This window comes from Mastigoproctus giganteus, chromosome 12 (genome assembly GCF_048544385.1).
Source record: "Mastigoproctus giganteus isolate SK-2022 chromosome 12, ASM4854438v1, whole genome shotgun sequence".
NCBI classification, from domain to species: domain Eukaryota; kingdom Metazoa; phylum Arthropoda; class Arachnida; order Uropygi; family Thelyphonidae; genus Mastigoproctus; species Mastigoproctus giganteus.
Genome location: NC_143586.1, coordinates 23648553 through 23676415, shown reverse-complemented (window position 1 = coordinate 23676415; position 27863 = coordinate 23648553). Strand labels below are relative to the sequence as shown.

Genomic DNA, 27863 nt, shown 5'->3' with positions numbered 1-27863 from the left:
AACAGCCGTACTGGCGGTGTCTTAGATTTTTAAATGTATAGTGGATTCGCCTGTTCAGGTGATGCTATACAATTTAAAAAGGTAGTAGCAACTTAGGCAGAACCGGCTATCGTAGATAATGTAATCATATTCCAGTTAACGCTATTGTACATTATTTAAATCTATATTATCACTTGGAATGAGATGTAATCATTACTTTGAACACAGAAACCAGATAGAAGCTTCATTACAGAGAACAACAAAGTAATGAACCCTTAAAAACCATAATAAAATGTATAGTAAGTACAATATTGTACATAAACATGATAATAGCTTAAGTTCAAAGAGTGAGGAACTGATAGTAAATACTAGTAAGGCAAATAATGCTAAGAGCGGACTTTTTCGAGAAATCAAAAAGTAAAACTGATAACCTTGGAAGAATTCCATGAATTTTTTTCGTGTTATGAAGAAAATGAAAAGATTATTTGGTCTTAAGAGATGTATACATTTTTACACAATACATATTTGTATAAAAAGGGACATATAATAAATTTTAAATAGATTTGTAATTCGTATCATTTTAATCTCAAGTATATGTTTTTAATTCAGCATACCCAGCTATAAGTCTACCTTAAAATTTTAAGCTATTTTCAGTAATAATAAGTGTTCGATTAATTAATTTTCCTTCCTAGGCATAACAGCGTTCTGGTCCCTACATAAGGTATTGGAATTCTTGATCCGGAAGCGGTCCATTATTTTATCGCATAAATGGGTTCATTTGTTTGTGATTGTCTAGAACAGGTTTTCAATTTTTTTATTAAATATGGCCCATGCATTTCTTGCGTATCAAATATCCTAATTTGATTTATCTATTGCCTTCACCTTCATATATATTTTAACCATCAATGTTTTTAACTAATCTTTAAACTTCTGGCATCCCAAAACTCCATGGATGACAAACTAAGGAAACCTCAAAACTCCATGGATGACAAATAATGACTAGGTTGTAGATCATTTTCACCATTATGACCACTTTTTTAAAGATACTGTTTTGTATTGCTGCTCTTTGTCTGAAAGTTTATGTATACATATCGACTGATGCAGATGATTGGTACAGTTTAAAAAAATTATTCCAAAAAACCATATATAATAGAAAAATAACAACCGAAAATCCAATGACTATTTCGCAAAGTTATTTTCTGTCAAGTGACTTCAAGAAAATTTCACCACAGCGTACCCAGCGGTTGTAGTCAGGGAGCTATGGTTGAGTTTTAAACTTCTTCCTTTATTTTCCAGCAGAAATTTGATGCCAAAAGGTAACTGTGTCCCCCCGTACAGTTGCTTGACTCAGAGAGGGCCACCTCACTCACCTCCCCTCCCATCGCTATGCGGAGTTCTTTGGTTTAATGGAAGTTTGTTTTAAGTCTACTGGCAGTTGATAACCGCCTCAATATGGTCCAACCAACATTCAAATGATACTTCATCTTTTGTTACATTTTATTCCATATTTCTGAGATTAATACTGTATATGTCTTTTACTTAGTGGTTTATTTATTTATTTTGTGAGATTGACTTGCTGTAGAAATGGACTCTAACTGTGTCTCCACAAAAAAAAAGTCCATGACAGTAAGCTCGGAAAATTATGGAAACTATTGCTTCACTCCTCCATTTCTAGTCTAATTTACTTTTTTGCACGAGTGGATCCGTCTTTGTCCACCCGAAGAGACAAAGCTTCTGGGTAATTCTTTTTTAGCTGTTTAACACGTTGATTAATAGTATTATTTATAATACAGAAAGCCAGCATTGAATCTTGTGAAACTGCGCAAAATGTTTATTGCAGATAAATGAATCTCTAACATTCTGAACGTTGGTTTGAGGATTTTAAGCAGTATTCAAAATCCTGATATTCTGGTGATTATTTTTCTTGGCATGCTTATAGCATCACTACAAACAATATCCTCATAGCATCACTGCAATGGTATCCTTGGGCAATGGTGAAACGTTGGTTTTGGAAACTTTTTACCTTTTGCCAATAACAATATTTTAACCGTTCAACAAACACTTTGGGCCCTCATTATTAATGCTTATTATGATTTTATTTTGATTATTATGGCATTTTGGTACCCAGGTAGCAGAATCGCATCTTGCCACTTATAAACCTTATTTATAAAGAACTTTCATTTGTTGCTTTAATTTCGTAGTACATCTTGAAGACAATCACATTTATCTTTATAGTTAATTTAAGTTATTGTTTTTCTATTCTGGGTGGAATATTGTTTCGAAACTGTACACTGTTCACTGTCCACTAATATCGACCTGCAATTCTGGTTGGCCCAAAATTAAGAAAGTAAACATGCAGTAGAAAAATTAGAACACGGCTGATTTATTAATGAATAGTTATAATTATTTGAATACTACATGGTACCTTTGGTGATGGAACGAGAACTGCTGTATTTAGAAATTACAAGTAGTATTAGGATTTAGAATTCTCTTCCCTACCACATTACTACATATTTATAAATCCAAAAACCATATGATAGGGATACCAAGATATAACGACTCTACAGCTTTATCCATCGTATACGTATGAGCATTATAGGACTTTCACTGCTGCGCTAGCCATACATTCACCTTGTTTGAGTATTCTACTGAATTAGCAATGTCACATTGTAAACTTTATAAAAATTTGTCCACAGAATTATATCAGTTTTCACAGAGCATGCATTTAGAACTATAGTGATTCAATAGAATAAAATGGGTCATAGTAATATTACATCACCGTACTTGCTGATTCCCTCAGACAAATATGGAATTTTATTCTAGTAACTATTGATTTAACATCTTTCATCTACTGCAGTTCATTGAGTACATGGTTATCCCATAAGCTTAATTTAAAACCATAAATACTGTACACTATATATATATTATTTATATAAATACGTATACTTAAGACTGAGAAAATGTGCACTTCAGTACATTTTTCAAAAATGCACACTGTTTTATGGGCTCCTTATTTGATTAAGTTTACTTCTATAATATATCACTCATATTATAAGTGGTATGTTGTCTTTTTTGAAAGAATAGGAAGAAAACGGATACAATATTGATACTTCACTGATTCTCTTTAACTTTGATACATTTGAATCTTAAATGTGCCAATAAATCCACGCTGCTTAACTATTATATAAACCTATTCTAACAATTTGGCCCCACATATAACGATAGTGGTTGGTCTTAGCGATAAACAATCCAACTCTTTTTCAGTGATAGAAAAAATATCGCCTAAAAAGACACTATCAAGATAAAAAGCAGTCATCTAGATTAAAAATAAAGCTGCTCGCATATCTAATTGGTTGGAGGGATTAAGTTAAGCCTCAGGACTCGTATTTTGTATAAGAAATGGAGCTTGACACGCATGAATTGGCCAATCCAGATGTTGCCACTTGTAGGCTAAATTATTCTGGAAGTACTTTATAAAGCGTGGATATGTTTGATAGATTTGTCTACCGCATTGTTTAAACCCAGCAAGTTAGGCAATTGGCAGCTGCTGTAAAAAATCACGTGATATGAGTGATAAAGGATTATCTTTTTCGCCCCCCAGTCCCATCTCTGTGATATGTTACATCGATTCGGGCTTATGTTCCCTGAAGTTGCTTTAAATATCACTTAATACGAAAAATAGTGGAATTATTATACAAAACGAAATCTAGTGATTCTGTCGTTGTCCCTTTACAATCACATAGTTCGAATATATTTACAAGTACTGATGAAGGGTCGTAGCCAGCTAATTACCCTTCGGTTAGCCAAGCAAATTTTATAAGAAATTACGGTGGGGGAGGGGAGAGTTGTCACGTAACGTACTTACATTAACATTTGTAAGTGGAGAAAATGAAATTTAAGGGAAACAGGGGTACTTTCCCTTGACTACGGCCCTGGTCTAATTCATATTATACCTAGATGATGGATTTTTACCAAGTGTCGCTAGGATCATGAAGTTGAGGGCCCAGTGAGGACGGCTGTTTGCAGCAAGATGGTCGGTTGTCGCATGGGCTGGAAAGTATCCACTCTTGGACTCGCTGCTCTTTATCGTCTCTGTTCATTTTGTTATCTACACCCAGATTTGACAACATCTCCCTGAGTTGATAATCTTGAATTCCATCATCTGAGCAAATTGCACCACCCCTACTACCACCACCAGATGCCCTTGGACTACGGCACACTATCCACCTGTCCTCTAGGTATTTATATACTTCCACAACGCCATACCTCTTGGAAGGCTTTGGATCCATTAATCGACGAAAAAGACGCAGAAGTCTCGGAGAGAATCGACGAAAGTCCTTCGGAATCCGTGTTGTTTTTCGCTTTTGCCAATTAAGAAACTCTGTAAAATTAGGATCTGTAATATCGGCCTTTTCCCAAGGAAACCTACCGAGTATGGCCCCAAGCATCAACATGGCCAGCTGCCACACGTCGGATCCAACTTCCACAGTATAACCTTCCAACCGGACGGTTTGCCAAATCTCTGGAGGACAAGTGGGAAGTGATTTCGTTCGCTTTTTAACCATAGTTCCAACTCTTCGAGTAAGGCCAAAATCTGTAAGTTTGACCTTGGAGTAATCTGATTGGAAGATTAGCACATTTTCAGCTCTAACATCGCGATGTACAAGGTCCTGGCTGTGAATAAACTCAAGGGCTGAAGCCACTTGCCTTATAACCATTTTTACTTCACCTTCAGATAATCCACCAGTCTTGTCAATTGCTTGAGCCAGGTCTTCTAGTGGTGCGACTTCTTGGGCAAAAATGTAGCAGTCAGAAGTCTCAAAAGAAACATCATACGTATCCAGGATAGCTAGAAATAAAAATAAATAAATAAGAATTAATCCAATAATTCAACACTTTAGTTTCGAAAACACAATATTAGTTTCTATATTTCCTTATTTTATTTTATTTATGGCTATCTTATACGGATTTCCTTTACCCACATAGAATTAACTGAGCAACATGACCATCACCATAAAGGAAATAATTAACATAATTTACATCGATCATCAGCATATAATATAGTTTGGATTTTATTCCTGTTGTTCAACTTTATTCCGTTATTAGTTGTTTGTTTCCATTCTTTAATAATTTTATTGATGTAGATATTAAATAAATTTGGTGATAGTCCACATCCTTGTTTGACTCTTAAACTAATCAAGTAGTTGTTAGGGTTATTTCTGGAACTTTTTTTTGTGTAAATTGATTACTATTCCTGTTTCCCAATTTTTGGGTATCTGTTGTTTATGCCATATGAGGTTAAATAATTTTAGTAGTGCGTTTTTTAATAAGGTGCCACCACATTTAAATAGTTCTACATTCAAATTATCTATGCCTGGGCTTTTTAGGTTAGATTCATCTTCCAATTCCATAATGCCAGGGTTATAGTTTGGATTAGTGTTGCTTCCATTCTGCTTGAGAGATAGAGTTGGTTTTTATTTGATCATTTGTGTCTAGTTGTAATTTCTTAAAAAATTTCGAAACCTTCTCTGCGGGTCCGTGATATCACGTTCTAAGGATTTAGCAAATTTATCCCAATCTCGTCGGATTCTTCTGGTTGGTTTTCTGACTTCTGCTCTAATCTTTTTATATTGTATGTGTAGGTCTTTAGTTTGTAGGAACAGTTTATTGGCCCTTTTTTCTCATCGATTGTTTGTTTCAATTCTTCATTCCAAGTTCTTTTTATAGGTTTATATCCAAGACTTTCTTCAGCAGCTCCCAGAATTGATTTTTTCATGTTTGACCAGATTTCCTCAACATTATCAGTCTCATCTGATTTGAGTTTATCTTTCAATCGACCTTCATACAGGAATTTAGTGCTTTCATCTTCCAACAAATGTATTTTTAATTTCTTAGTAGTTTTTGTTGGTATTTTCTTCCTTTAATTAAGATAATTTCTTTTTATTTTCGCCTTCTGATCCTATACATTTGTCTATTGATTGAGCACTAACTCTTGCATTAAAATCTCCTGCTAGTATGAGATATTCATTTTTGTTAGTTTGGACTATGATCTCTTGTAATTCGTCATAAGATTCTACGGTTTCATATATATTGCCTTCTACTGGTGCAGAGATGCCAATGATTGTTATTGTATATGATAGAATTTTTAGTCTTAATTTCAATATTCTGGGTAATATCCAAGAGCAGTCTAATATTTTGTTTTTCCATTCTTTCCTTTTTATAGCTGCAACTCCCAATGACGCCCACATTTCACTTGGTAAGCCAGAGTATATCGTTATGAAGTTACCTATTTCTTTGGATCCTTTGTTCTTTTTTTTTTGTTTCGGTAATGACTGCTATGTCAATATTTCTATTTTCTAATTCCATGGTCAATTCATCCAATTTATTATTTATTCCCCTAATGTTCCAAGTTGCTACTTTAATGTCCTTAATCGTAGTCCTATATCCATTGCCTAGGTTGTTATCCTTCAGATCCGTCCAGTTTTTTCCTTTGAGCTTATTTCGAGTATTTGGAATGTCCCCGGAATAGGTTACCAGCCTTTCGCGGAGTAAATCTAGTGGTTAGGCTGCCACCTTACAGACTCTAGACAGGTTTCAGGTACAGCATTCCCTCTGTATGTGATGGGACAGTTATACCGCAAAAGGACTAATTTTGTAAAAAAATAAAAGTAAAAAAACCAAAAATAATTTTAAAATTTCTTAGTTGATTCAGATTAATAATAGATGTCATAATAACTTTTCTATTCAAGTTGAAAACTGTAAAAGTTGATTATTAATTTCTCCATTAATTTTAAGATTAAAAGGATGGTAATAAGCAGAAATGTCTTATTTTTTAGGAATACACAGGATTCAGCAAAATTTTGATATTCAAAATAATTAAGGTTAGTAAAATATTAATAAGGTAACACAAAAGGGAAGGTTTCAGGCCGTCATAGTAGCACAGTTGGCAGCAAATCCTCCACACACCAGAAAAGAACTGAGTTAAATCCCGTCAATGAAGTGAGAAATTTTCAGGAGCCTTTTAGGCGAGGGCAGATGGCCTTTTCTCCAGGAAACTCGGCTTTTTGGTCCTGTAAAGAATATCGACCACAGAACACATGCAATTTACAAACAGTATATACTGAGCAATATATCCTTAGTCGCTAATACTCCTAAAACTATTATTACTGGAAGACTTCAGGACAGAACAAACACCATCATTTTTTATATTAAAATTTCTTTTTGGAGAAAAATCAAAGGAGGTATTGAGACGGTGCTTGGTGACTAGGATGTTAGTGGGTCATCTATTTATTTAGATAATGCTACGATAGAATCATCTCTTTAAATATATATATATATATATACTTTAGAAATTCTTCCAGTCTCGACGGAAATCGAACCCAGATTCTCTATAGTTAATGACTCCTAGTAATGTTTTAACCACTGAAGAAATATAAAATACACTTCCACAAGTATACTGTTATAATTACTATAACTGTCTAAGTCAACATGATAAAATATTAATAAAAGTAACATTTTCAGATGGATTTTTCTAATCCTCACTCCTACACTTTCGGCTATAGAGGAGCCTTGCGGATCCTTTGTGAAGTATAGGCTCTGGACACTTCTACAGATTCCTAGTTCTGATACTAGATTCCTAGTATCATATTGAAAAATAACGTAAAATTTCTGATATTTGGAACAGAGTATTCACCTCTTTTAAGGAACATAAAATTGTGTTTTCCAACACTGCATCTTGCCATACTGCATCGAAAGTTAGTACAACATTACATAATTATTTAATAAAATTTTTACTATGCTAATTGTAATTGCTTTCAAACACTGACTGTTTTATCATTTTTTCACTTGACATGTAGAACTTCATGCAATACTGCAATATCTCATTCTTATCATGGCCAGAAAATAGTATTATTTGAATCAGATTGAAAATTTCTGGAGTGTTCGCTTATTTTGATCTTAAAGTAAACAAGAACGGAGAAGTGGCTGCACTCCTCTCATGTCATCTCATGCCCCATCACTCTACCAAATGGACACGATTCAACTCGTGAGATGATTCTGCTTCTGTGCGATATTTTTATTTCATGTTAAGTGAAGCCATTTTCTATCGCAAATGTATTCATCTCTTGCTAGCATCGCATTTCCAGCAGAGGGTTCATTTACAACATTCACACACCTATCCACTGTTTGAATGCAGTAGGAGGAAACTCTTCACTTCTGGGAACTCCACATATTCATCATGTCAAAGCTTTGCCTATTACATTCGTAAAGGATATACTCCAACTTTTTCTGAAATGTCCTATGATCCCATTGCCGAGTCAAAGAATGAAAGAGCGAAATATTGGACTGAATGATACAAACATGGGATGTGTTAAAGTAACTAAGAGAAAGAAACTGTTGCATATACAGTATATTTGCATGTGCACTAATGCAAGGATTAGTGCACATGCAAGTACTGATTGAGTTATCAAACGCAGGCATTGTAGAGATATCGGGGACGTGGTGTCATTCAGACATAAGGTATACAGAATTTGAATATGGAAAGCATAACGTGTACAGAAAAGACAGACAGGATAAGCAGAGGGATTGCTTATTCTGTTATTTTAGAATCCTATTAAATCTAAATCAGTCCATCCAGTCGACATGGGTGTCCGTTGCGTAATGTGACAGTTCGGTGTGACATAAGCGCTAAAGAAAAAGAGAGTAGGAGTGTGTTACAGATCTAATGACTCGCTGTTAATAACTGTACAGAGAAACAGAGTGGGCCAGTAAATCAGAATGTCTTATAATGGGCATTTTAATTTTCCAGATATTGACTGGAATTTATGGTTGCTCACTCACACACTAGTAACATTTTTGTGGATGCATGCAAGAGATGCAACAAAAGGAAACAATACTCTTGATCTGACTATCAGCAGCGATTCTTCATGCATTAAGGCTCTGCAGGTGAAATACCTACTGATGTGGGATTTACTTAAAGACATAACTACTGGCAAGGTTGAAATAGGGACTTTTGCTTTCGTAAGAGTGACTATCGTGGTCTCAGAGTTTTTAACGACTGTGCAGCGGGACTAACTGAAGATGTCACCAACAGCAAATTTTAAATGGGAAGCATTCAGAGAATTAATCGTAGAAGGTACTAGGGGTTGCATGACAACTAAGAAATGCTGTTCGAGGCTTAGACTTAAATGGATGTGAGACAGACTAATGAGACTTAAGGCAGAGAATAAAAATGCATGAATGCATATAAAGTGATACAGAAGCCTGTGGTAGATTAAACTAGACTGCATTCAAGTCACGAAAGAGGTTAGGCAAGCAAAGGCAGATCACAGGAGGTTTCTGTACAGTTTATTTACGTATGTTAACAGTAGACGGAAGGGATTAAATTAGTTCACTTGATATCGCTGGTTTAATTCTTTATATCCTGCTCAGATTGCTGACAAACTGAATAAGTATTTTGGCATTTATATTCCCACATGAGGAATTCTTTAGAGAAATGGATGACAGACGTTTATCAAACTCTAACAGCGAATTAAGTGATTTTGTGATAACTGAGTGGAAAGTAGAAGAGAAATTGTTGAAGCTAAACATAAAAAAGGCACCTGAGGTAGTTGTATCGATCTAATTATATTAAGGGAGGCGGCAAATGAGGAAAGAAGAGCATTAGCCATAATTATGAGAGCATTTTTGGATTAAGGAGAGGTCCCTATGGACTGGAGATGTTCGAATACGTCACCAATTCAGAAAGGAGATCAAAAGATGGCATGAGTAATCACAACCTTTTAGCTTAACTTTTGTTCCAGGGAAAATAATGGAGTCTTTGGTTAAAGAAGTAATGCTACAGTCACAGTAGGGATTTGTTAAGGGGCGATCTTATCTAACCAATCTGATTGGATACTATAATACAGCGAAAAAGGTACTGGATGCAAAAAAAAAAACAATTCTTATATCATACACTTGGATTTCAGGAAAGTTTTTTATACTGTTGCATATAAAAGAATGCTGTTGAACAAACTCAATGCTGAAAGCATTCCTCCTCATGCTCAGACTGTATATATGAGGGCCATAAATTCATATTGAACAAGAATGATTTCAGGATAGCTGTGTGGAAGTTTACCTTCAGTCAATGGGTGGTTAATTGTTGGAACAAACTCTCATCTGTTGTTGTGGAAGTGGATAATTTGAATAAATTCAAGGAAAAACTATATCAACTATTGGATGAGATGGTTTGGCTGATGTTTTATAAGCTTGCTTTCTTGTATTCATTTGCCACTAATAATACTATACTAAAAAGTGAAAAGTAAGATGGAATTCTTTTACCAAAGGAGCAGTGACTAAATGTATTGTTCACCACCTCGAAAAATAATCAGGGATTATCCACGTGCTTCTACCCTAGGTAAGGAAACTGCAGGCATCTATTGGTATTGCGTTGTTTCTAAAAATGCGGGATTCTTTGTGGTTAGCACCACTGTATGTGATAGTAGAGGATTATTGGCACCCATAGGGCTTACAGTCCTGGCACTGGATACAGTTCATTAGGGATTGTCTTCGTGTTTATAAGCACAGTGGTTATAACCACTGTCCTTCCCACACCGAATGGAAAAAGGCCTAGATTCAAATTCCGTTAATGACGCGAGGAAATTGTACAGGCGGTTTTAAATTCTATGGCTCATTAGTCGGTCTCACTCGAGAATAGAAAGGTGTCCACCCACACCTAGAGAAACTCAGGTTTTTGTCCAGAAAATATCACTGTTCATTTTACTTTATCCTCTCAGAGCCTTATATATAACTGCCAGGTGTCTTCTAAGGTGCCCGGTTGTCAAGCTCTATTGCCCACATATTTGTTGCCCTTCTTTGAACCCTTTCAAGAACTTGATGTCTCTTTTTTAGGTGTGGTCTCCATAATTGAACGCAGTGTCCCAAGTCCTATATATGTGCCTTATACAGTGGAATTATGATCTCTATATCTCTACAAGCAAACACTAGCTGAATCATCGATAGGACACCATGGACCTTCCTTCAAGTCCGACCGCAACGTAACTCCAAAATACTTTTCTTCTACTACTGTTCTTAATCCAGTCCTACCAAGTCTATGTTATTTTGTGGCTTCTCTACCCCAAGTATAAGATGCTGCATTACATTACATAGCTACATAACATAGCTGCCACTTTTCTACTCATCTCTAAAGTCTATCCATGTGGTTCCGAAGCTGCACTGCTTGGTATCGATGATTAACTAATCTACCAATATTCACATCTGTAAATTTTGACAATTTCGCCGATATTATTTTAGAACAGCCAAAACATCACTCCCAGTACTCCCAGTGCCGATTCTTGGGGAGCATCGCTTCTTACGCTAACCCAATCTGAAGAGTAACCATTAATCACAATCCTGTAGCTCTACCCCAACCACCTTGCAATCTATCTAAGGATTTTCCCTGTGATTCCAACATGTTCCGGCTAGTTTACAAGATGGCAGGACTATTGTGGTCATGGACGAAGTTTGATATGCGATCTGCATTCATTTTTGAGCTCAGAAGTGGTAAATCTGCACCCCATACATCGTATAATGTTGTAAGGTGAAGTGCTTATAAGTTAACTGCAAGTGTGTGCCTGAAACACAACTCCATAAAAAGAAAGGTAAAGACGGACCGCCTTCGAGCTGTTTTCACCTTTTCAGGCTGGTGAAACAGGAACTCAGAGGACATCGGATCTTTATTTTGACGTAACTTATAAAAGTACCTAGGGAATTCCCTTCAGAATAGGAACGGAAGCTCAACAGTTTCACCTCGTATTAAAATACTATTGAAGCGGTTACCGATGAAATAAAATGGCTAAATTTTAAAGAAATATCTCCAAATATTTGTTGGAGAAGCAGAGAAATTCAAGTAATTATAATTTCCAGATTCTTACCGGTATGTGGAGATAAGAAGTAACTATAGTGGAACTCAGTTAGGAAGTCTCTTAACAGAGTGGTCGATTTAAATACTGCCTTCAGCGCCACCTCTGAACCTGTCTCTTTGTGGATACACAAATAAACCTTTCCATATTCTCCTGCACCAATGTCCTTAACTATATCGTAATGCTCCTCTAACACTAGAGGCTCCAGGGAAATGTCACGAATTTTATGGATACTACTGTGCTTCTTAGTGGCCATAGTCCTAAAAAAACAGAGGAAAATAAGATATAAAGACATTTAGGTCAAATAGAATAATTTAATGCGATTATTTTTGGTTACGAACAATATTTATTGTAAAATCAATTTCAGTGAAGGACCGGTTCTGGAGCGATGATTTTAAAACCCTCTTTCAACAGGTTTAAGTGGATGAGTGGAATAGACGAAAGAGAAATAACATTTAGGTTTTGACAAGATAACGCAATAAACAATTCTGTTGTTTATTTGAGGTGACTTAAATAGAGAATATATGAGAGTGAAGCGCGGCTACAAAAAATACAGTTGCTTAAAAAAGGTGCTAATAATTTCTGACTGAAAGACAATTCATCAGCTTTGCTTCTTAGCTCAAGACACTTTAGCAATCTTTTTGAGCCACTGACGTACCCTAAGAGCGACGTATCATAAGGCCTACACCAGTGAAAAAGAACAGCTGACATCTTGTGGTCATTTGAATTTCTACGTACTGATAAACTAACTGGTAGACAGAAAGGTTCTGTGGTGAACATCAGTTCATAAACGATTTATTTAGTTTAGACCAAAGGTAAATAAGGCTTCGGGGCTTCTATTATATTATTCTATAAATCGTGTGCTCCAGCCACTCATCGATCTCGTAGTTCAGACTTCTGGCTCCTCTTTTCATTTGCTACTAAGCATGATTTTGGAGACTCCATGTATGATATTAGTTAGATAGGCAGCCATTACCAGAAATATGATTGAAAGCAGCTGGCATGGATCTAGAAGGATTTCCCCATTCCCGGAAATTCAACGAGAAAGATAACATTTATAAAATTCAGTATAATACCTACTACAAGATAGAAACGCTTACCATGCATCAGGTCAAACACAAATCTTCATAACTTAAGTTTAAAAATTTGAAATCAATATTTATAAAATGCGTAAAAAAATCCAAAGCATCCTTTGCATTTAAAACTTACAAAGGATTCTTTACTAGTAGATTAAGTGTTGTATTAAAAGCAGACATAAAAGTGTATGTATAAGAATCCTCACAAGTTTCCTATATAAGTAGCTTTAAGGAATTGTGACTCACCCAACTGTTGACTTTCATATTTCTGTTCAAAGACTGACACCAGCATTTCTGTTATCCATTATAATCGCATTAAATGTTAGAAAAAAAGAAATAAATAAGATTTAAGAATTAGATTAGGTCAACTGTCTAAGGAGAATAGGAAATATATCTGAGAGAATTTCGATGCGAGTCATTTTAAGTTAAGAATAACGCTTAGGTTTTCTTACTATCAGTTACTATCGGATTAATAACAGTTACCGATAGTAACTGTTATTAATCAGAAATCATTAGTACATTTATGTTCTTGCTCAAACTATTCAAAGCCTTATACACCCCAATCAGATCACCTCGCAGGTGCCTAGTCTCCAGACGCTGCAATTTGCAGACTTCATGGAATTATTTAGGAATTAGTTACAATCCTATACGGTGGAGACTTTTATTGACTGATCAAAGAGGAGTCTCAAAGGTGGTTGCTCCACAATGGAAATAAATATGGGTCAATTCCAGTAGCTCATTTTGTGCATTTGAAACAAACGTATGAAAACTTGAACAAGTTGTTGACAAATATTAAGTATGAAGAACATGGTTGGTTGCTCTGTGCTGATTTTTGTATGAATGGGACAATCGGGCAAGGATCAAGCACTGGTCCCGCCAAATATGGACAGTTTGTTGCCTGGATCGAACATAGTTCATAAATCGCTAGTAGAGCCAAAACTTCCACCATTCCACAAACTGTTTCCATCAAACTGGGTTTGAGGAAACAGTTTGTGAAAGTTTTACCTCAAGAAGGTCCCTGCTTCAACCATCTTTGTACTAAATTCCCATCGATCATGTAGGAGAAGCTGAAACAAAAAAAGGTATTTTTGTTGGACCTCAAATTCGCAAACTGATGAGGGACCGAGATTTTAAGGGAACCATGAATAAAAGAGAAAAACAGGCATGAATTAGCTTCAGGTCTGTTGTTGAGAACTTCTTGAGAACAACAGGGATCCAGTCAGCAAGGATATAGTTGAAAATATGTTGGCAAACTTCAAGAAGCCGGATTGCAACATGAATGTCAAGATACGTATATGTTTTATACTCCCATATCGACTACTTCCCAGAAAATCTAGGAAGTGTTAGTGAGAAGTTTCATCAGGACATTAAAGACATAGATGGCGTACCAAATGAGGTGAAATTTCAACATGATGGCTAACTATTGCTGAATGCTGAAGAGGGACTGTAAAGTAGAATGACCTGCAAGGAAATCAAAGAAACGGAAAGTTGACCTATCGTAGATAAATTTTTAAAATGAGAGGCGAGTGTTTAGTGTACTTTTTACCATAATTTTCCAGAACTTATTTTTCGTTTCAGGAATCTTTTATTCAGTATATATATGAAAGATTTAAAAAAAAACTTGTTCTATTACTTATAACTATTTTACTAATATGATTATACTTCATATTTACTACAAAACTCCCCATGGCCAATTATAAATACACTAAGTTATCAAAAGTATTGGGACACCATTTGAAAATTGCTTGTCATAAATATCGAGTATGTTAATGATGCAGAGGGCACTATAGTCACTTGTGTGTATGCCACTTGCTGTGTTTTTGATAAACAGCGAATATATCACTGTAAAAACCTGAAATGTTCAGTTTATTTCAGATTTTTACTGTTCTGATATGGTATTTTAGGATTATTCAGCTTGCTGATGCGCTTAAAATCCTATAATAGACATACATCATTTAGGACTAATCTAATATAATCTTTCGTCATTACCAATCTTTTGTGGGATTATTTTTCTGATTCAGCTGTAGGTCATCTGCATATAGTAAAATGTTTGACAGTGAAGTTTCTAAGTTAGGCTACTTCAATAGATGAGAGGTTTATAACAAGGGCAGAAAGAGAAATTTTACTATTAAACAAAAAAAAATCATTGCAGTGGACGATTGTCGTTAACTCTCAAATGGAAACGAAATGAGAATTTTATTCAACTATTGAATATTCGTTTGAAAAAGAAGATTAGCGTGGAAATGCTAATCTTATGGCGAAATTAAAAAATGATTGATTTTACATTTATATCACGACACTGATTTCTTTCTATTTTAATGAGAACTTACAAAGAAATTGCAGTTCAGTTTAACCTTGTACATGGTTTCTCAGTGCATGTATTTAAATGCTCAAAAGGTTTGTTTATATCTAAAGATCGCTTTGTGTTAAACAATCTAACAGCCGTCCCGTCACCAAGAAACATTGAATGAAAGAGCCCTCAGGGGTTAAAGGAAATAAAAAGACCAACGGAACGATGGCATTCCTTCAATGTAATCACTTGAAATTATTGTCAGCTGTCTTTCCTTGGAGTAATTCCTTATTTTTAAGAGGACTTTTTTTATTCCAATAGGAAAGGTTACGCTGTGGAGTTTAAGGGTATTTTCATTGATCCCGAGGCTCCTCCTCCTCCTAAATTAGAGAAAGCACGTATTCTGAACATCCTGGTTGATAGATAACAGTCCAGGCGGTTAGCTTCTTCAAAAGGAAGGCTAACATTTCTTGTCTTTCCTAAGGCCACATATTTCACAATGCCACTACTATGTGGCTAACTCCAAGCTATTCACCTCTTTCATTCTATGACAAGGGTTGCTTCCAAAGAATTCCAAATTGCTTTATTTTAACTTGTCTTCTACTGATTTGTGTCGTTGTGGCGCTCCTGAGGATTCGTCACATGTCTTGTTTCAATGTCCTCTTTATGATGGATTCAAACAATGGCTCTTCAGCGTTACTGGAATTGTTACACCCGACCATGAAGATATTTTTGTTAGCAAAAAATCTAATTTACAAGCCCTTCAGGACCTGCTTCAAAGGTGTTAAACCTAAGGATCTCAGTTACTGCTAATATTTAAATCCTGTATGTTGATTGGCTATTATAACTTGAACCCTATTTCTTGATATTGTAACAGCCTATAAACTTTTGTGCTTTATAATTTTATGTTATTTATTGTGACTATTATGACTTTTAAATACTTTAACTTGTTTTATGATCTGTACTGGACAGTATGATGATCTGTACAGATCATGATATTGTCCAGGCGTTGTCCAGTTCCATCAGTTTAGAAGGTGCTGCTACATGCATCTTGTTTTTCGTTTCAAAATACAATTTAATATGATTCCTCAGTTGCCCTGGGTTGTTATTTTACCCACAGAAACTTTTGTAATACCCTGAACAAGTCTTGTCAGCCTGCGTTGGCCTCTTGTATCAAGAAGCTGTTTCCGACAAAGGATTGCCATTAGCTGGATGTTATTTGGTTATTGAACCAATCACGATATACCCGAGACACAGTTGTACTGAAAATCCAAGCAGGGTTGCAGTTACCGAGATACTCATATCGGCACGTCTGGCGCCGACTACCAAGTTACTTTCAAAGTCACTTCAATCTTTCGTCTTGCCCATTCTCACACTGAATTGCGTACTCGAACATACATCTCTTTGTATCGACCCGCCTGCTTTATGTCACATGGTACGAACACTTGATGCTGTTACTGAAGGAGCACTCCATTTCATGAGAAGGGTAACTGTACACAATACAGTATACATTAAAAGGATATATATCTTTATTATCTAGAACTATAGGCAAAGCCTAATTTCACCCTGCTGTTTTGTTTTCGGGCTTGTATTTTCTAATCGCAAAAGGCGTTCGTTGCGTCTGTATACAGCTCCACCGCTTTTTCCTTACAGAAAGAAAAGTTTTCACTGGAATCAATAGCCTTTATCCCTTGCTGAAATCCCTGTTTACTTCTGTGGATATCTCACCTTAGTGGTTTGGCTTTCCTTACAGTCAACGATGTTCCCACCACTATACAATACTTTTTTTTCACTGTAACTATTCCCTTCTCTGGGCAATGAAGAAAAATAGATTTTTTATCCAGCTTGGATCAGATCTTGACCAGTCTAAACAACCTTCCTATCGTTGCTTCAAAAACACTTCAAGTACCAATCTGTTCAGTCTTATACCTGCATAAGGCGTTTAATCAAAGCTGTCCGGGTTTCCAATCAGTGCACATTTTTACACTATTTTTCTACCCTGGATCTCCAAAAGCTACAAGCCACAAACTACACAAATTATTTCTCTACTTCGAATTCTAAATTGTCCTGTATTTCACCCAACGCTCAGTGGGCATTTGTTTTTTTTCACGCGGATAACTTCCCGAACGAAGAACTTCAACAAACTATCGAACTTTGTAAAACCCAATCTATGGGCCTCCCCACAACCAAACAAGATATATTCTAGTATTCAACCACATTGTATTTCAACACTTATAACCCATCTCAATCATCTGCTAATAGGATGCCTAACTCTAAACAAATCTCCCTTTTATAACTCTCTTTGTTTAACTCCCATTTAGTTCACTAAATGGGAATTAAACAAAGGGAGTTATAAAAGTATCAACAGGAAGACTCGTGTATACCTACCATACAAGAACAGAGGCACAGCATAACGTATAAAATTCTTCCCATTTGGTTAACTTTATCACATTTATGAAGTGATAAATTTAACTGATGTCATTCTGTTTAAATGTACTCGAGTTTCAAAGTAATTTAGGGAATGATATGATTCTTATCCAGGCCTGGTACATGAACAAACAGAATACGTAAGAATCCATTGAAATGTTGGCTTCACAACAGCACAATGATGTCCTGATGTTAGTCATCGATAAGCAACACACACTGGCACACGTTCTACAGGCAGACAATGCTTCGAGCAAAATACCTGATGCGAACCTAAGGTGAATGAACTTCACAAGGATGACTTTTTGCAGGAACAAGTTCTGTTATATTTAGCCTTACCATGGCATCTTTTTAATCACTTTGGTATGAACATCTTGTAATTGTTCTATGATAAACGAATTTCAATTTATACTCCACAACGATCACATGGGTCAGGAGTTTATAAATAATCAATTTGAGAAGAATATTATCCTTAACCGTATTTAGCCGCCACGTGGGCTCGAACCACCATAAAAGCGCCTGCTTTCGCGCGTTGATCACTAAGTCAAGCCTGTTATCTTTTAATATCATTTAACCAGTAATGTTAACAAGACACAAGCATCGTGCTGTGTGATGCAAACCCATGGAAATCCTCCCGTGATGGACATTGTTATTATCATAATTATCTCTTATAATAACTATTGTTTATTTATTTTAAACGCGTATATTCTGAGAGCAATATCTGACAGCACCATTTTCGAATAATGATACACATTTTATATTTACAGGTTATAAAGAGAAACTGGACTTGTGGGAGGTACATTCCTTGAACTTCTAGATGATCGTAGACATGTATGTGTCGCAGAGGTTTGCGACATATGCACGTCTACGATCATCCAAGCAACATGGTTCCTCATTCCATGTTTCTTGGATCACTGGATCAGTACCTAATCCAGTCACCATTAGGGTTAGCATCTAATCCTAATTACCACTGTTAGTATTTAGGTTTGATGGTTTGGGTAATGCCAGAATCCAGGATAACTTTGTACTCAACCAGCAGTCATATATCCGCTGCGCCACACTAATTACAAGAAATTCAGTTCACACTTTGATAAATTTATCATGGCAGATTCCACACTTGCTGAACAAGCTGGACTGATCTTTGAATGAATGACCTCTAAATGAAACCACAATAAACAGGGCTTCATTTAAGATTATGGCATCCACAGAAAGTTGTCCGACACACAAAAAATGTCAGGGGGCGTAACAATCCATACAGAAATACAGTTAGACGTATTACAGGCGTTCCAGTATGGCTTGAAACAATATTTTGAGCCTGGCTATTGATAAGCTTGGTTCCACTTTAACAATAGTCAAAACAGTTGGACAAGGCGTAATGACAAGTGTCATGGAAAATAATGAAGAGGGTGTGTGCCTGTATTCAAGAAGGCGGACATTGTCAAATTTTTTGCAACATTTTGTCCTTGTGGGTAGCACAGTTGGTAGAATCTCTGTCCTCCCCACACCGGGTGGAAAAGACCTCAATTTGAGTCCTGTCGATGACGGGAGGAATTTTTATGAGCCTTTTTCACAACGTGGCTGAGTTCGTCGATCTCAGGCGAGTGTAACATGGTTTTTTCCTCCCGGAAACTGGAGTTTTCATCCAGCAAAAGAAAATCGATCTCAGAACACACGCAATTTACAGACAGTACAATATGGCCTTAGTCGCTGATGCTCCTAAACTCAACTACTGCTTTATAACATTTATGATTACTTAATTAGATAACCTGATAGTAAACGAATTAATAAATTTTAATGACTATTTTATTTGGGTGCGCCAAATTTTTTTTTCATCCTGTAGTACCCAAAAGAAATTAAAAGCTGAATCGGATTTCTGATGTGAAAACTATGGTTATCATGGTGTGATATAATGATGGTAACACCATCGGTAATATCTTTCTGTACATTAAAATAATTTTCCTCCTAGTGATATTCATTCAACCAATGGGAGAAGAAGAATGCGGGTTACGTAGTAATACGTAACAAATACTAAAATACAGAAGCCTGTGGTAAAACAAGCTTCTATTTTAGCGTGGTCATGCTAGATAAACCTCGTGCACGCTCTTTGTTTATCAAGCATGACCACGCGGTACCATTCTTGATTTCCATATGTAACGCATTTATGTACTCATAGCTGAGGAAGAGACACACAGTATCGAAAGCTTCTATAAGTATTTTATTTTATTTTATCAAAAGAAGCTAGCCCATATTTAAACCGATAACTTCCAAGATTAACGTATAAATACGAAAATATAGAAAATTTTTAGAGCGCGTATAAAAACAACAAAAAAAAAAAGATCTCAGCTTTCAAAAAAAAAATCATAATAATAAATTAAGATACCTTATATGAACATTTAAAATATTACTGTAGATAAAAATCACCGCATTGATACTTACCTCCATTAAAAATCAATCCCTTTCGAAATTAGAATATTCTAGTTCTCAGTCGATATTTTCTCAAGGGAATTAAAACTTGAAAATTCCAAATGTCCCGTGTGGATAGCTGCAGATTGTAAACGACGTCCCGCGCGAGTAGCAGAAGACCAATTGTAAACGACGTCTTGAGAATAATGTGAATGACAATCTTTAAAAATAAGTTTCTCGATCAGCAATGAAAGGCCATCATGGCGAATTATATTTCTATGGTAACGCTCACCAGGTTATTTCGATAAAAATATATATATAAAAAAAATCGAATTTTAGTACGTAAGATGATACTTTTAAGACGTATTTCACTTTTTAACTACGTCAGTAAAACGGGTTGCTATTGCAAAGAAACGAACGTTAGAAAAAGCAAATACTCTTGGGCTTACTAAAGACAGCAGTTTCATTAAGATGGCATTCATGCTGGAATAATTTACGTGGACTGAAAGAGAGAGAGAGAGAGAGAGATCTATGCTTATAATAAGCACGACATTTAATTTTGTACTAATATTTCCTCATCTTGTAAAAGACGAAAGAAGGACATACAGAAATAGCCCTTTCGTCTTTCACTGAAGACAGATTTCTTTGAATGTCAAGAGTTGCTAACTTCTTTTCGAAATCTGCTTCACGTTCATTTTATCTTGTTTTCGCTCTCTCTCTCTAAAAATGCCGTATTAGAACATATCAACTACTGGGATATTCCTTTTTCATGAATGGATTTTATCTTTATAAACACTAATAGAATTTTCCAGGAGATTTTACAGCAAAGTGGATTGTTATTTCTGGTATTGATTCATGATTTATTTTAACCTGCATTATGATTACAATTTATTTTTGAAAGGTAAAAGCAGAGAAGGAGTATGAAAATCCAGATTAAATAAAAAGCTAAAGGGGGGAAAAAAAAGTTGTTGGACGATAAATCCGAGTTTCCAGGAGAGAAAACATGCTTCACTTGCTCAGATCGTCTAACCCAGCCACGTTATGGAAAAGGCCCATAAAAATTCATCCCTTTATCGACGGGACTCAGGTCTTTTTCTACCCGGTGTGGGGAGGAAGGCGTTTCTACCAACTGCGCTACTCACAATGGCAACCGTGACTGCTAAATACAGTGACGTTCTTGTGTGAGTGAATTTGCATTTCCTCTTCCAAAAAAAAATTCATATATTTTATTGCTATTAGTCCAAATTATTTCAATGCGTCTTTGGACAGAATTGGTAAAACGGTGGCAAGAACGTCGGAGCAATTGTGTGAAAGGAGCGGTAACAAAAATCTTTTCCGATGGTAAATGCTAACGGTAAACAGGGGACAACATGGTTTAATTTCAGTCTCCATAAAACTTGTCTTTTGACTGGACATGGTCCCTTTTTTGCAAAGGTAAGGGAATTTGGAATCATGGAGCGTACTCTATCTAGTAGTAGTAGAAATGGCAAATGATGCAAGAAAGCAAGCTTATATAGCATCACCAAAATAATAATAAAAAAAAAAAACAGTTCACCTATCCGTACCCTCCAATAGTTTGTCTAGTTTTCCGCTGAATTTATTAGCATTTTAGCATTAGTAGAGGCACACGATGCACAGTAACACAAGCTTATGAGGCATCAGCCAAAAAAAAAAAAAAAAAAACCCTCCCATTTCACCTCTCCATTCGTTCCAAATGCCTGTCCAGCTCAGCCTTAAATTTATTTAGGCTATCAACTTCCACAACAAAAGATGGAAGTCTGTTCCACCAATCAACCACCCGCTGGCTAAAGGAAAACTTCCGCACATCCATTCTACAACTGTCTTTCCTTAATTTGAATCTTAGGAAGAATCCCATCAGCATTCAGCTTGCTCAATCCATTCAAGGCCTTATACACCTCAATCAGATCACCTTGCAGGTGTCTACTCTCCAGGTGCTGCAATTTGCAGAACTTAATCCTTTCTTGGGAAGAGCACCCCCTTTGTTCCCCCTCACCAATCTTGTTGCCCTTCTTTGTACTCGTTCTAGCAACTCTACATCCTTCCTAAAATGAGGCATCCATACCTGTACACAGTACTCTAGGTGTGGGTGGCCTGGCCATTGCCTTGTACAACGGGATAATCACCTCCCTATTCAACCCACTTACTTTCACAAAAGATAGTAGACTGTTCCAACAATCAACCAACCGCTGGGTGAAGGCAAATTTCGGCTCATCTATTCTGCAACCCTCCTTCCACAACTTGAATTTATGCACCCTCATGTGTGTAGTCTCAGCAAGTAGAAGAATGCCATTGGCATTCGGCTTACTCAATCCATTCAAGGCTTTACATTCAACTGAAACTGATCTCCTCGCAGGTGGTTTCGAGACACTGCAATTGACAGAACTGAAGCCTTTCTAGGTATGAGCCCCCTTTGTTTCCTTCCCCAAACTGGTTGCCCTTCTCTACACCTGTTCCAGCAACTCTACTTCCTTCCTAAAGTGAGGTCTCCAGACCTATATGCAGTACTCAAGATGCGGCCTACCATGGCCTTATACAAATGGATAATCACCTCTTTATCCCTACTAACAAAGTTTCTGTATATCATTGAGAAAACCCTGTGAGCTATCCTGGCAGCAGTCCGCACTGCTCAGAGAATTTCATGTCTGACTGCCCAATTACCCCTAGGTCTTTTTCATTCTCCACTACCCTGTAAATGTACTTGAGGACTCCCAGAAGATTGGAACCATATTTTATATGAATGTGGTAAGTATTGTGACTTGAGGGAACAATTAATCAAAGAAGTTCCTAACCCCCACTCCCTTATTCCTGGAAATGAACAAATATTAATTAGTACAATAGAAGATTTTTACGCACTTCGAAATCTTGCGGTCCAACTATTCAGAAGAAAGAGGATCTTACTGCAGTTGAGGAGCATGAGCCAGATACTGAATGACAGTTAAAAAGGGCTTGAAAAAAGACATGATGTGCTGCGTTAGAACCGAATATTATTATGGTAGACAGGGTGGGCGCAGGATAAGTTATACAGTTCCGATTATAGGTGGGAGTCTATCCTGTGAACACTACGGCTTGTAAAGAACTTCATGATACCTTCCTTCAGATGCCTCTTCCACTAACAGATGATTCAGAGCAGTTGTTGAGGAGACCACTGACGCTTTTCAAGCAGGCTTTTAACGAAGAAATTGGGATTCCATTGGAGGGCTAGACCACCACCTGCTGGATTGCATTATGGTCGCTTCCTCGATGGATGAACTGTGATGATATGGTGTTACTGTGGTTCCAGGGACAGTATGTGGAGACTGATTGAAGTGTTCCCCTGTTAACTGCTGTACTGTTGGGACTGTTCAAGTTTCAGGAAAAGTTGACTTCTTCACTGTGATCACAATTCCTGGTTTAGACTTCTACTTCCTGGATTGGACTTTTATTCATTTTTGAATCTTCATGGTAGACCTACAAGAGTTGATTGAATCCTTGGAGATCATCACAACCTATGTTGGGACTTTATAACGCTGTCAGATACTTCATAGTATTGCATTGTGATATGAACATACATAAACGTTAAAAATGCTAAATTTATTTCCTAGTTAAAAAATTCTGATTGTTATCATTATACAGTTCAATTCAATTCTTTTCCTTTCTTTTTCCCCCTTTTTTTTTATAAAAGAAACTAATTCCGAAAGAATGAATATCGAAACCAATGTGCAATTATTAAATTCCATTTAATAAATCTGAAACCAAATAAAGTGGTCATCGCAAAATATTAATTTTAAGTTGTTATTCTGTTATCACTAGATGGCAGCACACAATATTTAATATTGTTTACCTTTGTTTACCTTTTATTCAAATTATTTCAAAAATAAATTCAAATTCATTTCTTTTTACTTTTTATTCCAAATATCATTTCGTTATTTTTTTTAAATTCAAAATATCACTGTTATTTGTTTTTATTTTCATTCTATTAATTTCAGTTATGAAAAAATAAGTAATATAATAAATAATTAAATGAATAAATAAAATAATAGTAATAAAATTTACTAAAATAAATAAAATAAAATAAAATTTACTTAAGATTGTTATGTGGTGGCTAAAATGAATAAAAAAAAAAAAAAACCTTAACCAATTAATAAATAAACTTAAGTCATGATGTGTAAAGAAATCATTTCTGGAAATTGCGTATTGTTGAGTATTCGGGTTACCTTTTTCTTGCTGGATGAAAAACCATAGTTTCAGAAAGGAGTCGTATATTTAGCAAGAAACCGAAGTTACTGTCATCGCGATGAGAATATATCACTCCAGAGTCTTGATGAGAATCGAATTCAAAGAAGGAAAGCGTGGTCATTGCACCACCGCAGAAGAAAATGTAACAGAAAGAGTGTTTACGATCTTCTGGGAAAAGAAAGCACAGCAACAAATCTATGCAATTTTGTCTTAAAATTGCTTGTCTGATAATATGATCAGACAAGCAATGGATCAGACAGACAAGTTTGGGACTATAACTTGAGCTCCATTGGTATTTCGTTATAAAATGAGCAACCTATAGCGCTCCTGCTGTAAGTCCATAAACAAAAAAGTCCAATTATCGCTTATTTCGTAGCTTAGCTTTACCAATTCATGCATTCACGTTCGTATATAACGGAAACAATCACAAACGATGTGGTTGTATAACTGAAATGTCGTGACCTTTGCAAAGAACTGACGTCACTGTAAATGATTTTACTTGCAGTCAGGGTGTGCTGCATGTAAGATGTCAAGGTCTAGGTCATGTGGATTACTTGTCGCCAGCCACACCTAGCGAAAATGTTGGGTTTCAAGTGATAAGTAAGATCAATATAACCATTTGCGGACTCAGCTAAGTTACTGACTGTTCGCTACACGAAGTTCGAAATACTGATTGACATCAGATTCGAATCTTTATCTGCCACTTTATTTTTAAGTTTAAGAAATTCTCTACCAATATAAAAAAAATCGCGATGGTGTATTTTTGGATTTTGTTCCAACTATACTTCACAATTTTGTTCAACTATAGTCGTTATTAAAAAAAAATAATAGGAAGAAGAAATAGAATTTCCCTGATAGGTAGTTGCTAGGTAAGTTCACGTAGTTAGCTACGAGGGATATAGAATCAAGTCATGGGCTGAGGTTATTTAAAATTATCGTTAAAGGAGTTCAGGCCATGAGGCATTAGCCCTATTCTGACGTTGAAGCTGAAGTATACACCTATATATTATTCATCTTCTGCGACATCCTTAAAAGTAGTCAGGGAGTAACCACACAAGAGAAAGCACACCAAAATCGTTATTATTCATTCATGCCGGTGAGGATAATGCTCTGTAGATTAAAAATCTTTACTGTTCCAGCTGCAGTCGCTCTACGTGCATTACTGCCAGTGATTTCCGAAGTCGTGTTCATTCATCGGATATTGCTGCTATTTCATTCTCCCTATATTCCTCACCTTTTCCATATTTTAATATTTCAATATTCGGTACATTTGAAAATGAACTTTACAATCTTATTTTAAAATATAAAATTGTAAAGTTAATTTACAATCATATATTTTAATAATAAATAAGTGACCAGGAGTCTGCATTTGTTCAAATTCTTTTCATAGTACATCAAAATATAATACTGAACAATCAGTTTCTTCTAGTAACTATGATTAGGTTTTTGAAAATAAAACAATGTTTACAAATATTTACAGTTTTTAACTACAGATCTTCGTGCAGCAAACAGAAAACCGACCACAGAACACACTTAGTTTACAGATATTATATACGGCTCAATATGGCCTATGTTGCTGATGCGCCTAAAACCCTACAACGACAAACCAACCAACCAACTCCAATGCGTTACTTGATTTCTGTTTGATAATCTATTCAGTTGTCAAAAACAGGTAGATAGAAGAGTTATTATAATCATCATTCTCCCCACACCAGCTGAAAAATGCCCAAGTTGTAATCCCATCGATGACGTGAAGAACGTTTATGGTATTTTTTCGTTCCATGGCTGAGTTATTCGGCCTCAGACGTCGAAAGCAAGGTTTTGTCACAGAAACTTGGTTTTTCTGTGACAAAGTTATAGGTTGCCATTTCAGACTAGCGAGACAAAAAAATCCTCCAGAGAACTCCTACCACATTTTAAACTGTACATTCCAAAGTGTTTGTTTTCCTTTGACTTTACATTGACTTCATACATTGGATATAATAATATATATGACGACGGATAAAAAACTCGAGAAAAAAAGAAGAAAGAAAATCTGTATAGAAAACATCAGTGACTGCAATGCATTACGTACCTCCTCCTTCCCCCCAAAAAACTACGTCATCACTTGTACATCACCTCCAATAATTGACCTAGTGCTTCCGTGAATTTATTCAAACTACATACATCCACAGCAACAGATGAAAGTTAGCCACAATAATTAACCAACTGCAGGCAGAATGAAAAGTTCAGCACATCTATCATGCAGCCATCCCTCTTTAGTCTCCAGCTGCTGTAATTTGCAGAACATTTAAGCCTTTCTTGGTAAGAGAACACCTTCGTTCCCCTCACCAATCTTGATACCCCTTCTCTGTACACGCTGAAGCAGATCTACATCCTTCCTAAAATGAGGCTTCCAGACCTGTATACAGTACTCAAAGTGTGGCCTTCCCATTGCCTTATACTAAGGGACAATCACCTCCTTTTCCCTGCTAGCAAAATTCCTGCATATCATTGACAAAACCCCATGACCTGCTCTTGTAGTCTGTCAGCATTGCTCAGAAAACTTCATATCTGACTGCACAATTACTCCCAGGTCTTTTTCATTTTCTACCACCCTAAGTGTAGTACCACAGAGTGGGTACATTCCTCTGGGGTTAATTCTACCCATATGCAGAACTTTGGATTTGTCAATGTTAAATTTCAGTTGCCGCTTTTAGAGAGAGAGAGAGAGAGATAATCTTTAATGCCCTTCACGGCCAAAAAGCCAGGGGTTTACATTTTTACAACCTCCCGAAACTTCCGGGAAAATAGAACAATTAATTTACAAAAACAGGTAATTTTACAAAAGAAAACATATTTTATACAAAGGAGAGAACTCCTTACGAGAGTTAGGTCTGATTGAGCTGACTTAACATCGAGATAAGAGCACCAGCTCAATCAGACAGGAACTGATGCAAGGTACACATGTCAATGCAGATTAGTCCTACTAGACATAATTTTTTTCCTGTAAGTCCGGTCAATAGCGAATTTGTTCAGGTCGGCGTCAAGTGCCTGGGTTTGCTTGAACATCTGCTGAGGGAGGAACCTGTCCGAGAGATGGAGTCGCGCTGAATGCGAGTAGAGCTCGGGATTGGCCCTAAGGGCAGCAGGGGGGATCCTCCAGCCACAGGTATCCCAGAATGAAGGTGTTGCGATTATGCCTGTTATCATCTTGACTGTTGCTAGGAGGCGTTGGTCTTCGACTAAGGTGGGAAGCCGTGGAATCCCGAGAGAGTTGGCAAGCTGCGTGGTGTGAATCAGAGCTGGAAGGTTGTGCTTCCTGTTGGCCCACTTTAGGAGCCAGAATTCTGTGGCAAAGAGTGGTTTCTTTATTGATGGTGCCGCTGACGCCCAAATTTCAGCAGCATAGAGTAAAGGTGGAAAGATGATTGCTGTTATGTACCTCACGGTTGTCTTTTTATCTCTGATATGAAGGAGATGCTGTTTTGCTATCCACCGGAGTCTTGAAGCACGTGTGAGGAGCATGTCTATGTGGGCGTTGAATCGAAGTTTGGAGTCGAATACAACGCCCAGATC

General features: G+C 36.4%; 1 protein-coding gene across 1 annotated transcript in view; it reads right to left on the bottom strand.

Moving 5' to 3' along the window:
• Positions 1–3193: 3193 nt before the first annotated feature.
• The window catches only part of LOC150076784 (serine/threonine-protein kinase meng-po-like), a 57406-nt gene continuing 32736 nt past the window's right edge, over positions 3194–27863 (bottom strand). Inside the window, exons 2-3 of the mRNA XM_090386342.1 lie at positions 11889–12136; positions 3194–4828 (exon numbers count right to left, since the gene is read on the bottom strand). Coding sequence (XP_090242468.1) covers positions 3948–4828; positions 11889–12132 — 1125 coding nt within the window. The 5' untranslated portion in view covers positions 12133–12136 and the 3' untranslated portion in view covers positions 3194–3947. The remainder of the gene's footprint in view (positions 4829–11888; positions 12137–27863) is intronic.